Source organism: Corythoichthys intestinalis, chromosome 9 (genome assembly GCF_030265065.1).
Source record: "Corythoichthys intestinalis isolate RoL2023-P3 chromosome 9, ASM3026506v1, whole genome shotgun sequence".
Classification (NCBI taxonomy): domain Eukaryota; kingdom Metazoa; phylum Chordata; class Actinopteri; order Syngnathiformes; family Syngnathidae; genus Corythoichthys; species Corythoichthys intestinalis.
In genome coordinates this window covers 4,002,487-4,017,239 of record NC_080403.1, presented here as the reverse complement: position 1 = coordinate 4,017,239, position 14,753 = coordinate 4,002,487, and the positions used below count along the sequence as shown (strand labels likewise).

Here is a 14,753-nt window from a genome sequence, read left to right as displayed (position 1 = left end):
GTAATGTGGTCCAGCTTCCTTGTATTTGTGAGGACTCTGGCTGCAGCATTCTGTACTAGCTTCAGCTTCCTGACTGATTTTTTTATCAAGACCTGTAAATGTACCGTTGCAATAGTCCAATCTGCTGAAAATGAATGCATGCATACGTTTTTCCATGTTTTGTTGAGTCAGAAGCCCCTTAATTCTGGTTATATTTTTTAGGTGGTAATAAGCGGATTTAGTGACGGACTTTAGATGGCTATCAAATTTTAGGTCTGAGTCAATGGTTACGCCAAGGTTTCTGACTTGATTTGTAGCTGTAAGTGACATTGTGCTAAGTTGCCTGCTTATCTTTGACCTTTCCTTTTTTGGCCCAAAAATGATCACCTCTGTCTTCTCCACATTTAACTGGAGAAAATTCTGGCACATCCATTCATTGATTTGATGAATGCATTTACTCAGGGAGACTAAGGGACTATAATCATGTGGAGACACAGAAATGTACAGTTGTGTATCATCTGCATAGGCGTGATAGGAGATGTCATACTGTTCCATTATCTGAGCTAACGGAAGCATATAGATGTTAAATAAGAGTGGTCCAAGAATTGACCCTTGAGGGACTCCACACGTGAATTTGGTTCGTTCTGACTGATAGTTTCCGATTGACACAAAATGGGGGGCTGGTTGACCTCAGATTGACCCATAAAAGAATTGTTAATATTTCAAAAACGATAGTAGCGCAAACAAAAACATTTCAGCACAAACGAATGACATAATTTTTCTGTAAATTTGCATCAGATTGGGGCCAACTTCACAGAGGTCAGAGGAGGGCTTCCCACTTATTCACAAACCTAATTAGGACAAGGGCTATGAAAAATGGATATCATACATTCATAGCAAATCATACATTATTGCTTTCTCTTGTTTTCAATTGAAAGATTATTACATGAATACATTACATGCTATGTTATCAGAGTAATGGAAGAAAAACTGTAATGGAAAATCTGTATGAAGCGAAACTACTCTGCAAAATTGAAGAATACCACTCATTCATCAAATCATACAGGTATATTATGCAAATGTCAAGATATACTAAAATTTAAACTTTTTGCACAACCGTCTAGTGTCTTGATGGCGACCTCTGTAGACCCCAAGCTGCAATTTGCGCCCTTCAGCAGTGCGCTAGAGGCAGGCTTCTGGCATGAGCTCACACAGAGAAAACTCGATGACTACAGGCTGGATGAGAGCCCCAAATGTATCAAAGGGTACTACTACAATGGTAAGATGCAAAACATCAGGGCACATTTTCCTCTTTGAAAATAAAAAAATGTGTAATCTGATTTGACTGATTTTATGATCACTTCAGAGAGCCTCTTAAAAAGTTGTCCCTGACACTTTTGGGCATTTTTTTCCAGCTAGATAGCCATTTTGTTTAAAAGATCGCTTTGCAATAATTTAGCATTGCACAAAAAAATTGAAATCATGACTTTCCCCCGAGGAGGAAAAAAAAAAAAACAAAAAAACAACATGTTTACAGAAAAAAAAGCTAATGTCAGATTTGGATTCAGCATCCCAAAATTGTGCGAGAAAAAAGTTTTGTTTGAATTAATGCAGCATTTTCTTGGAGTAACCAAGAGTTTGGGTGCACTCTGTGTATTTGGTGCACCACGGGCAAGTAAAAACAAGGACAAGGGCAAGTGCCAATGTTCATGTGTCTGAGCAGACACACAAGCTCCCTGAGCACACTGCGGACCACAGTGAGCAACATCAGATGTGTACCCTTGGGTACACACGCCTGTTCAAAACCCTGAATCATAGTGAGTTACATGGCTTATTAAAAGAAAAACTACAGCAGCAATTTTTATTAGTTTACTTTTAATATAATTGATTTGGCCCACATAAAGCATAAAAAGAAAACTACAAAAATCTCGTTGTTCATGAGATGTTATATGTGAGAATCCTGCTTGAACCATAGGAAGAATCCTGCTTTGACCTGGGTAGGGTCCAGTTGTGACATAGATGAGTAAATAAATAAAACATAATGAACAACCAAAATGGGAGTACAGTATAACAATCTCACACATTAAAACAGTTCAGACAATAAGGACAATCAAGATTCCTATCGGAGCTACACTGCAAAAACACACCTCCTTAAAACTAGTTAAATTCCCTTGTTTTCAGTGTAAATCTACTAGAAATACATGACATTATCAGCCAAATTTTACTTAGATATCCTGACATAAGCTTATCTTCAGATAACTATTTTTCTTAACAGACTTATTTTGAGCAAAAAGTTAGTATATATAATCTTAAAATAAGCTTGTTTGTCAGAAATTCAAGAATAGATGTGCAAAACATTATTTGAAAGCAAACTTGGAACAAGGGTGGACTTGTATGGAAAGTGAAAATATCCTTTGGTGATAAAAGTTTGAATTACAAAGGGCAACACTCTGTTGTAGAGCGTCCTGTACAAAAGTGTGTTGTGTCTTGTGTTGGAATGTTCGAAAGCTTACTGAATTGTGGTTATTTCATTGTTGAAAATTATTCATTTGTTTGTTGTTACTAGTATGCATAATTTTGGTGGGAGTGTAAATAACCAAAGCCTAATTTCTGTCTTCCGAACATATTTTATTTTGCAATTCACCATAACTTCCTGTTACGCTTTTATTTTGGTGTAGTTCCTGTTCTGTGTGTTTTGGAATGTTTGTAACATGAAGGCGGGCCAAAATGAGTGACGACGAACTGTGAGAGTTTTCATTTAGTCTAGCGGCCCCTCTGGAAGAGGCAAAGCTCTTACTGTGATCCTGGTGACCCTTTTATTTTCTAAGGTGATCGGTTGGTTTAATTAACTAGATTATATCAGTTCTAAAATCAGATATTAATTAATACTGTAGCGTTTGCAAAGATTGGAAGCTTCAGTAAATTAGCACAGGAGTCTAGCTCTTTTTTCACCACCAATGGAAGCGTCGCGTTGCCGTACCGAACGCAACAATAGGACTGTCGCGCTGACACATTACAGTGGCGCCGACAGTTGTCCGAGTCGCGTTGCCGTATCGGACGCCCCAATGGGAGCGTCGCATTGCTGTATCGTTACAAACGGTGGCCCATAGTAGTGACGCTACAATACGTTTATGTTGAATTTTATTTTGTGCGCTGCATAGATTTTCTTGTGCACAGAATATGGAAGAGCAGTGCGCGATTGCGCACGCGTGCTGCTTAGAGGGAACTAAAATATTAACTTTGAGCCCTGCGACTTAAGATATTCCTAATAATTACGCAATTTTCTCTATTAAAAGAAGTTCAAAAATTAGTGAGGTGCCAACTTTGTTATTCCTGTAATGGAGCTGGTAGATAGTAATGACCAATGGTCCCTCAAAGCTGTGCGTGTACTCAGTCGTGCTTTGCTTGCACATACTACACCATGATTGTATATAGTTGTGAGGTGCATGACCTGGGTGGGCGCGGAGAAAAATAATGAGTGAAAAGTGAGCCAGACTCCTGTGCTGATTTACTGAAGCAACATTCCGCTGCCAATTTTTGCGAGCGTTCCAGTATCAATTTATATCAGTTCTAATATTGTTATTATCTAGTTAATTAGACCAACAAACTTGGTTTCTGTATCATTTTGCAACGAAACTCAGTGAGCAGCAGCTGTCTATCCAATAATAAAAAACAGTTCACTTTACCTATGCTATGCAGCCAATCATAGCAGTGACAGTGTTTCTCATATGTGCTCTGCCCAAACGCTTGCTAACAACAGTGCAGCGGAATTAAAAGATGCAAATGCTAGCAACCCCTTATCATGGCGAAAAGAAGGGGCAGCGATACTACACTCATCAAGCCAAAGTAAAAAAGAAATGTGGTTCTTTTAAGATGGAATGTCTGTCGGAGTATGCAAATAGTAGAACAATACAGTGGGGCAAATAAGTATTTAGTCAACCACTAATTGTGCAAGTTCTCCCACTTGAAAATATTAGAGAGGTCTGTAATTGTCAACATGGGTAAACCTCAACCATGAGAGACAGAATGTGGGGGAACCCCCCCCCCCCCCCCCAGAAAATCACATTGTTTGATTTTTAAAGAATTTATTTGCAAATCATAGTGGAAAATAAGTATTTGGTCAATACCAAAAGTTCATCTCAATAGACCCTACCCACGTGACGTCACAACTCCTTCCTCCTGACTGGTACCGCCCACTTGTCCGTCAACACATCATGTTTACCTATTACGGCTACGTACATTCCTCCTATTTACGACGTGTTTTTCTGCTCGTTAACATTAATAATCAAAATGGTGAAGGCGTGTGTGGCGGTCGGTTGCAATAACAGAGAAGATAGACGGAGAAGATGGAGAGACTTGAAGTTCTACCGGATTCCGAGAGACCCGGAGAGAAGAGAGTGAGATGGGCTGCTGCAATTCGACGAGAAAACTGGGCTCCAAACGATTACCACAGATTATGTAGTATTTTATATCTGGTAAGATGCATTTAATATATATTTAGAGGGTTTTGGGCTGACAACCACAATTAAGATCATTGCTAGGCTAATCGCCGACAACATACACTTATGTATGTAGTGAGAGTGCTATCGCTAAACCATATAAACATTAAAAGCCCTAACTCCATTGACAAACGACATGAAATACATTAGACTTGACAGTGGATGTTAGCAATAACAAAAGATTTTGAATTGAAAATTTCGTAACTCACCTTTCCAAGCACAAGATAGATTCCTGCCGAATTTTCGTGGACGAGGACCTGTTTCACCCAACCAGCAACGAAGTATTTATAAGCCTCCAAGCTCTTAAAGTTTTTCAAACTTTCGTGAGAATCGGCTGATTTTGTGTGGACAAGATAGTTGTACATATCAGGGTTGCTAGCAGATGTCAGGCAAATACGGCGGAGACAGCGGGTCGAAAAACATCGATTTAGGCATCAAATATGGATCTGGCGAATGGATAAACTGAAGCTTTTCCACATAACGCCTTTTATGCAACGCATCAAGTGAGTTTACGGCATCCGAAAGCACCGATTCTTCCATGAAATGCATTATAAATTGCTCGATCAATTGAGACCATTGGTAATACAGACACAAAATGACGGACAAGGGGGCGGAACCATACAGCGAGCACGTGATTTTGTGACGTCGGTGGGTAGGGTCTATACTTTGTTATGTACCCTTTGTTGGTTATAACGGAGGCCAAACGTTTTCTGTTACTCTTCACAAGCTTTTCACACACTGTTGCTGGTATTTTGGCCCATTCCTCCATGCAGATCTATTCTAAACCAGTGATGCTTAGGGGCTATCGTTGGGCAACATGGACTTTCAACTCCCTCCTCACCCCGTGGCGTCAAAATGATAACAAGAACGGTGAGCAAAAATCACAGAACCACACAGGGGGACCTAGTGAATGACCTACAGAGAGCTGGGACCACAGTAACAAAGGCGCCGCCAGGGACTCAAATCCTGCACTGCCAGATGTGTCCCCCTGCTAAAGAAAGTACACGTCCAGGCCCGTCTGCGGTTCGCTAGAGAGCATTTGGATGATCCAGAAGAGCACTGGGAGAATGTGTTATGGTCAGATGAAACCAAACGAACCGACGACAACGAGCCAAGTGAATCGCCGGTAAGGAGTTAAAAACACCGCCAATTTCCAAAAAGGGCAGAGTTGGTAACACGTGAAAGCGGCATAAAGCCAAAAAAGCGGACCAGAATAGCCAGAGCCTGGAATTATTTCAAGGAAAATATGGAGGGTGCCAATTTGTGAGCTGAGCTCGCATACCACGGTAGGACGTCGGCTATGAACGAACACTTTAAGCGCCGTCACCCAAGTGTAATTTTCGAAGACAACAAGAAACAACAAGCTAGCGGATTGTAAGTCCATACAACTTTCTAACGATTTTTTAAATGGAAATTGCCTTAATGTGCGTCGTATCAACGTGCATTTTTATTTAATAAAATAATTAATATAATTATATATTTTTTTAAAATTATTATTAAATTTTTAAAAATGATTAAATATTAAAATCATGGAAGCTTCCACTTGGGGAAAATAATTACATATATCCTGTATATACATAATATAATAAAAATATATATGGAAACACCACAGGCCTGCTTACTGTAATCCATGAATGCAATAATGTTATTTAATATTATAAAGTTTTACATATAGTAGTATACTATAAAATTGATACTATATATTTAATTTTTGTTACTGTGGGTATGTGTGCCTTTCATTCAAAATAATTGTGGTAATATTTCAGTGTGCCCTCTACTTATTTTCAGGTTAAAACAAAAGTTGAACAGTTTTTCCCATCCCCCAAAAATGCGGCATGCACACCAGAGAAAGCATCTGAACTCACACAAAGTATTATGAAAATGGTTGTCCGGGACATTGCAATTCATTTGAACATTTAGAAATATATAGACAATGACATACCACAAAAAGAGTAAGAATTGTTTTGACTCCTGTTAAAGAGGTGAAGTCACAGTGTTTCCGTTTACATTTTTTTGCACTAGTTAATGCCAGCAGCATTTGACCTCATTGTTTGTGATTTATTATTGGTATTTGTGTTATTTATTTATACGTTAATAAAGAATTTAGGTGTTCCAAAATGTTTTTATGAATTAATAACCTTGAACAAAAAAATCATTATTAAAGTAGTAAAAAAAAATAAATAAATAATTATTAGATTAGTCGAGTAATCGTAAAAATAGTCGGCTGACTAATCGGGAGGAAATTAGTCGTTTGGGACAGCCCTAATTGAGATGAACTTTTGGTATTGACCAAATACTTACTTTCCACCTTGAGTTGCAAATAAATCCCTTTAAAAATCAAACAATACGATTTTTTTTTTTTTTTTTTTTTTTTTTTTTCTCCACATTCTGTCTCTCATAGTTGAGGTTTACCCATGTTGACAATTACAGGCATCTCTGATATTTTCAAGTGGGAGAACTGGCACAATTAGTGGTTGACTAAATACTCATTTGCACCACTGTATAGCTGCTTTGACACGGAGAATAGGAATTTTGATTGTCCTTAATGTCTGAATAGTTTTAATGTGGTAGTTTGATATACTCCCATTGTGGTTGTTCATTATGTCTGATTTATTAACTCACCCATGCACAACTGGACCTTACCCAGGACACACCAGGACTTTCCCTATGATTAAAGCAGGACTCTTCCATATAACATAGTACACATTTCATAAATAAAGATATATTTTTTTATTTTAAATGGGCCACATCAATTATATTAAAAGTAAATTAATAAAAATGGCTGTTGTAATTTCATTCTTTTAATAAGCCATACAACTTGCTATTATCAAAGGTTTTGAACAGGAGTGATACTGGTGTGTTGCCACAGCGTACACATCTGATGTTGCTCACAGTGGTCCTCAGTGTGTTCAGGGAGCTTGTGTTTTTGCTCAGACACATGAAAAATTAGAGGGAACATTGGTTATGACCGTGGGTTTGTGATAAACAGGTGAGCTCCAACTTCCATAAAATATGCAACTCTATTGTATGACAACCACCCAGGGTTTAGAATAACTTGCGTGCAGGAAAGTAGAGGCACAGTCGCCATCAAATGTTGAAGCTATTAATTGAGTGCAGGTAATATATCATAAACACAATGCACTCATGTTGGAAATACTCTTGATTACAATTCACGCCTAAACACTCACATGCAGAATGGAGATGTCACATGTCACTCCCCCCACCAGACCACACATGTACATGGTAACTAAAATATTCACTTTTTTTCCATACAGTTTATGCTTGCATTTTTTTGTCTGTGTTCATAACTGTTTGTCTCCTACATCTTCAAAATGGCAGATATCGTGACATTTTGAAATGCAGTTGACAGTGGCCTTCAAATGCCAGCTGATCCAGCAATCAGAATGAGAAAGCGTGTTTTTATTGATTTTAGCTTAAAAGTTTTGTCAATTTATGATTCTTTGTGCGTTTGATGTCTCCTACTTCACCAAAAAGATGGATATGTTTAAGATTTGAACTGTAGGAGGTAGTAAGTAACATACTTCCATTGCCTGCAACTACAGCACTCAAAAGGAGAAAACCCTTACACAAATGGTAGGCAAAACACTGCTTCTGGGGCTGTTTTTTGTAAATAAATATGTAGAGACAATATATGACAATATATATATATATATATATTTACATATATATGTGTGTAAAATTATCTGAACCTTTTGTAATTTCTCACATTTCTGCATAAAATCATCAAATGTGATCTAATCTTTGTCAAAACCACACAGATGAAAAAACAGTGTCTGCTTTAACTAAAACCACCCAAACATTTATAGGTTTTAATATTTTAATGGGGATAGTATGCAAACAATGACAGAAGGGGGAAAAATAAGTAAGTGAACAAAGACATTTAATATTTTGTGCATTTGGCAGCAATAACTTCAACCAGACGCTTCCTGAAGCTGCAGATCAGTCTGGCACATCAATCAGGATTAATCTTGTCCTATTCTTCTCTACAAAACTGCTGTTGATCATTCAGATTCCTGGGATGTCTGGCATGAATCGCTGTCTTTAGGTCATGCCACAGCATCTGAATGGGGTTCAAGTCTGGACTCTGACTTGGCCACTCCAGAATGTGTATTTTGTTCTTTTGAATCCGTTCTGAGGTTGATTTACTTCTGTGTTTTGGTACATTGTCTTGTTGCAGCATCCATCCTCTTTTTAGCTTCAACTGTCTGACAGACGTTCTCAGGTTTTCCTGAAAAACATCCTGATAAACTTTTGAATTCATTCTTCCATGAATGAGTGCAAGTTGTCCTGGCTCTGGGATAGCAAAACAGCCCCAAATCATGATGCTCCCTCCACCATGCTTCACGGTGGGGATGAGGTGTTGATGTTGGTGGGCTGTTCCATTTTTTTCCTCCACACATGACTTTGTGTGTTACTCCCAAACATTTCAACTTTGGTTTCATCAGTCCACAAAATATTTTGGCAAAACTTCTGTGGCGTGTCCAATTGACTTTTTGCGAACATTAAACGAGCAGCAAGGTTTTTTAGACAACAGTGGCTTCCTCCGTGGAGCCCTGCCATGAACACAGTTTTTGGCCATAGTTCTACATATACAGTGATACCTCAGCTCACGAACATAATTGGTTCCCAGAAAGTGTGTGTAAGGCGAAAAGTTGGTCTTCCGAACATTTATTTCCCATAAGAAACCATTAAAATGAGAATAATCCGTTCCCACGTCCCCATAAAACATAATTTTCTACTAAATAAGCCTTAAAACTACACAAAAATATACCTTATTTTATGTATAATAAATGTGCTATTGCATTATAATTAAAGAAATAAACTGTACTGTATAATAAAGTCGTTTTATTTACCTTTGTGATGGTAGTTGATGGCTTGATGGAATGGAGTGGGAGGAGGAGGGAGGGAGGGAGTTACTGTTTGGAAGGAGAGTGTTACCGGCAAAGTGCGCAGTTAGCGTAGACTCCACTGCTGTGCCCCCCACATGCTTTTGGTTGTTAATAAAAGTGCCCACAAAAAGCCATCCGACACCTCTGGGTGTTTGTATGCACGCCGCCACCTTTCTGGAGAGGAAATCGGGCGAACCGAAGACAACCGACGACAACGAGCCAACGTGACTCGCCGGTCCACTTCTCACTACGGTGGGAAGCTGAAAGCACTGCCAATTACCAGTCGAGGGCGAATTGGTAACACGAGTCACCTTCCATAAGGACTGTAGGTAACTCTTTTTCGGTCCCATAATAGCAAAAGTACACTCAATATGGTCCAAAATGTCTATCAAACACAAACCACGTCCGCACTCAACGAAAGTGAGGGGACGAACTGGGACGCTGTGAGCGTGCGTCAGCTTCTCGTGGCGCTTTTCGACCGCGTGAATTGGTTCGTCCGCCGAAAACTAGTTCGTCAGCAGAGACTATATGCTCGCGAATTTAATGTTCTTGAGGCGAAAAGTTCGTGAGCTTAAGCGTTCGTGAGCTGAGGTATCACTGTATTTGATGTGTGCACAGAGATATTAGACCGTGCCAGTGATTTCTGTAAGTCTTTAGCAGACTCTCTTGGGTTCTTTGTTACCTCTCTTGAGTTTTCTGCGCTGAATTCATACCAGGTGTGTATTTTATAATGGGCACGGCAGCTTTAAACCACTCATCAGTGATTGGGCACACACCTGACTTAAATGGTTTGGTAAAAATTTGTTTCAATTGCTCTTCAAGTCTCCTTAGATAGAGGGTTCACTGACTTATTTTTGCCCCTTTTGTCATTGTTTGCATGGTATCATCATTGAAATTTGAAAACCTATTAATGTTTTGGTGGTTTTAGTTGAAGCAGACACTGTTTTCGGTTCGGATATACTTTTTCATTCCACTGTAGTCTCAAATATACAGCAGCTCTGAAGTAGCGTCTGAACGTGTAATTCGATGCGGGCATTGAAACCCCAGAAAAGCTTTACTTGTTTGTTGGTTGCGAATAGGCTGCCACACCTGAGAATAGTGGCAGACTTGTAACATGGAAATGAATCGCAAGTGAAGTAAGTGTCACATGCAGGGGATTGCCTGCTTGCATGAAAGCATCATAGTCAAAGTGAGTGCAGAAATTAACATTTTAGGCAATGGGTAATTGTGAATTTATAAAGAACATTCTTTCACATTGTGCTTGCGCACATAGAACGCATACTCGTCGGTATTTAATATTACATGCATGGCATTTCCAATTACGCACATGGGATTGACATAAATTTTAATGCCATAAAGTAGTGGCTTCCATGGGGTTGCATGGTGCCCTGAAAACCAACAGAGCTCTGTGAGGCATATACAACACATAGCTAGTAATTTTAACACTGACAATAATTGGGAGACCTGAGGATGTTTGTAAACACATTTGTTTCATATAGGTGATCCGGTTGGTTTGCCCACCCGTCTGACTTTGGAGTTCAGTGCATTTGATGTGTAAGTAGAAATACTTGTCTTTGATGCTAACAGGGCCAATTGGCAAGATTTGAACAAAGAAAGGGTCCGTACTTAAAATGAAAGGTCTCTCCACGTAGATTGACAGTTGAGTCAACCTCTTTGAGTAAAAGCATTATTTGATTCCCCTTCCTCATCAGCTCATTAAGAAACTTGCCTGGCACACTCAGTGTTACAATGAAGTTCCACCTTTGTACGGCTCAATCAAAGCTCTCAAATCAAACATCTATCCATCCATCCATTCATCAATCTAACCATCCCTCCATCCATTTTTGCCCGCTTAACCGCAGTCAGCTCGCGGAGGAAGCAGCTTCAGCAGGGCAGCCTAGACTTCCTTCTACACTTTCCCACTCCACACCAAACCCCTTTGTCTAGTTCTTCCGGGAAGATCACAAGGCATTCCAAAACAGCCGGGAGATAGTCTTCCCACCGTATCCTGGACCGAGGCAGAGTCTCCCTCCCAGTGGGTGTGCCCAGAACAACTCATCAGGGAGGCATTCTAATCAGATGCCCGAGCCACCTAATGGGTCTCCTTTCGATGCGGAGGAGCAGAAGCTCTACTCTGAGCCTCTTCCGGATGACCGAGCATCTCAGCCTAACTTTAATAATGAGGCCGGACACCCTGCAAAAGAAACTCATTTTTTGCCGATTGTATCCAGGATCTTGTCCTTTTGTTGTCACGATCCACAGCTCATGACCATAGGTTAGAGTAGGAACGTAGATCAACAGGTAAATAGAGAGCTTTGGTTTTCAGCTTCGTTTCCACAATAGCCTGATGCAGAATCCACATCACTGCAGATGCCTTACCGATCCACCTGTTGATCTCCCGCTCCATTTTGTTCTCACTTGTGAACAAGACCCCAAGATACTTAAACTCCTCAATTTGGGATAAGACCTCATCCCTAAACCGGATTAGGTATTCCACCTTTCTCTTACAAAGGACTGTGGTCTCAGATTTAGAGGTGCTGATTCTAATTCAGACCGCTTCACACTCCGCTAGGAACTGCTCCACTGAAAGTTTTAGGTGGCGGCCTGATGAAGCCAGCAGAACTACATCATCTGCAAAAAGTAGAGTTACAACACTGAGGCTTCCATAGTACTATACCTGCTGAACGCCATGAATGTTATGAATCTGAATGTGACTTACTGAGAGCTTTAGAAGCAAATTCAGACAACAATCGTACAGGGACCTAACCACTTGTAAAAGGGGTTCCGGTATATGTCCCCGAAGGACATGGTTGAACGCATTGGCCTTGTCCAATAGCACATGTAAACTGGCTTGGTGAACTCCCCTAACTTCCCAAAAACCCTGCTGATAGTATAGAGTTGATCTGCATTTCCGCAGCCAGGACGAAAACCACACTGCGTCTCTTGATTTCAAGGTTTAACGGACTCTGCTTTCAAGTACCTTGAATAAACCTTCCCAAGGAGGCTGAGGAGTGTGATCCCCAAAAAATGGAACACACCCTCTGTTCCCCCTTTTTGAAAAAAATGGGACCACAACCCTGGTCTGCCACTTCAGAGGCACTGTCCCTGATGTCCATGCGATGTTGCGTGTCAACCAAGACAACCCCACAACTAACTCTAGGCGGCTCACATCCACCCCCAGGGACCTGCCAATAAAGAGCTTTTTAACCACCTCAGTGACTTCAACCACAGAGATAGGAGGACATACCTCAGAGTCCCTGGACCCTGCATCACCATGGGAGGCCTGTTGGTGGAGTTGAGGAGGTCTTCGGACAACCGACTCACCTCCCTGGTCAAGGTCAGCAGTGCCCCATGACCACTATACACTCTGTAGGTGGTGGATTGCTTTCCCCTCCTCTGATGCCGGATGGTGGTCCATAATTTCTTCGAAGCAATCTGAAATCGTTACTGATGGCCTCGCCGAACTCCACCCTTGCCCGGGTTTTTACGTCAGTGACCACCAAAGCTGCCTGCTACTGGCGCCAACTCAGGAACCAGACCATGCGTGGACATACGGTCCGTTTGGTCAGAGGGCTCGTCCAGGCTGATCCATAGATGTAAGGCAGACCATGTTCCAATGCAATAGTTGGAAGATAGTTGCCATACAAAAGCAGAACCCCAGTCCTAATCATTACAATGGAAGAAAGCCAGCCCCATTCATTACAATGTGGGGACTGACTTGACAAATGTTATCAGCATGCCAGGTATCTGGTGAGGGTGCGACGAGCGCAATTCAACAGTGCCCCTATGCCTTACGCCACACAGTAACAGGCCGAAAACGCACGTAAAAAAAATCACATAAGCACCCAGCTGGCACCCGCGCTAGAACCAATCTGTGTGTGCACCAAATGCATGTATGGGATACCCTTATACTCCAACCTGGTGTTCATTATTGACAGTCCGTGACGAGCACAAAAAGTCCAACAACAGAACACCGCTCAGGTTCTGATTGGGTGTGGCCGTTCATACCAATCCTACCCCTCCAGGTCTTGCAGTCATTGCCCACGGGATCATTAAAGCCCCCCCTAACAGAATGAGAGTCCCCAGAAGGAGCACTGTCCAGCACCCCCTCCAGAGAATCCCAAAAGATTGGGTATATCACCTTTCGAGCTGTGTGTAGTCACATTAAACAACGTAAAATAATTAGTGAAGCAAGTCAACCCTACTTGGCCTTTTGAAAGACAGACTACATGACTTACTGGTCTTTGAATAGGAAATTACCCCCCAAAAAGCTCTCTTTGTAAGATTTACTGTATGTTCACAACCCAACCTCTTATACTTAATCCAAGATGTGTGCTTAAGGGTAAATGCAAATTGAAAAACAATAATGCAGTTACCATTCTTATTTTTTTTCTTCTTTTTAACATAACTTATTTAACCACCAGAGATGGGTCCACTCCGGCTCATTGCTGCGAGGCTGTAGGGAAACTGTACAACACTAACACGCTAGATGCTTTTAAGAGCACGGACAAGAAAGCTTTGCTGGATAAAGAGTCCAAAGAGGTGAAATACTATAAATCAGATGTGCTGTATGTAGTTGCATTGTGGGAACCCTTAACGGCTGTTGTCTTGTAGCTTTGGGATGCCATACGGTCCGGGGATGCACTCACAGACCCAAGCATCCTTTGCAGGTTTATTCTGCTAACCTTTGCGGTATGTGCAGTACTTGCTGCATTGTGTAACATTGGACATGTAAATTCAAGTTAATTGATACATTTCTTCCTAAATTCCTCCAGGATTTGAAGAAGTACCATTTCTACTACTGGTTCTGTTTCCCTGCACTTTGCTTCCCAGAGGGCATAGAGATTGTAAAAGCGCCTTCTCTGCTAGAAACTGTTTTCACAGGAAACCAAGTGAGTAAAATTTTCTTATGTAGGTTAATGATGCTCAAATTCTATAAGGACCTTGATTGAATATTTTTAAAGTTCCTAGAATCACTAGAATATTCTTAAGGTAGCAAAATAACAAAGATTTCCAAATAAATGACAGTCAAAATGCTGAGACTGAGTTAACTGGTTAATGTCACTTGTCCGGTTTTCTTTCATTCATTCATTCATTCATTCATTCATTTATTTATTTTTGACATTTGATGGATACACTCTAAATTATTTGCTAGGCAATAGCCGGGTACAAACAGAATACTGTACATTTATGCTTACATTCAAACCTATAGACAACATGCTTTTGGGATGTGGGACAAAACAGGAATAATTGGAAAAAACCCACACAGACACGGGGAGAACATCAAAACTCCACGGAGAAGGCTTAATTCAGGCATTGTGAGGCATTCCATGATTTCTAACTTCGAGGTGTTGTGCTAACAAGT

The 14,753-nt window shown here is 40.6% G+C and overlaps 1 protein-coding gene across 4 annotated transcripts in view; it reads left to right on the top strand.

Moving 5' to 3' along the window:
* atg7 (ATG7 autophagy related 7 homolog (S. cerevisiae)) overlaps positions 1-14,753 on the top strand; it is a 155,101-nt gene that overhangs the window by 7,043 nt on the left and 133,305 nt on the right. For 2 of the 4 annotated variants that reach the window (XM_057844857.1, XM_057844856.1), the window contains exons 1-5: positions 152-1,258; positions 10,888-10,942; positions 13,813-13,930; positions 14,003-14,080; positions 14,164-14,280. In XM_057844857.1, coding sequence (XP_057700840.1) covers positions 988-1,258; positions 10,888-10,942; positions 13,813-13,930; positions 14,003-14,080; positions 14,164-14,280 — 639 coding nt within the window. In that variant the 5' untranslated portion in view covers positions 152-987. Of the gene's footprint in view, positions 1-151; positions 1,259-10,887; positions 10,943-13,812; positions 13,931-14,002; positions 14,081-14,163; positions 14,281-14,753 lie in introns of those variants that run through there. The other 2 variants (XM_057844855.1, XM_057844854.1) reach the window with 2 other exon arrangements.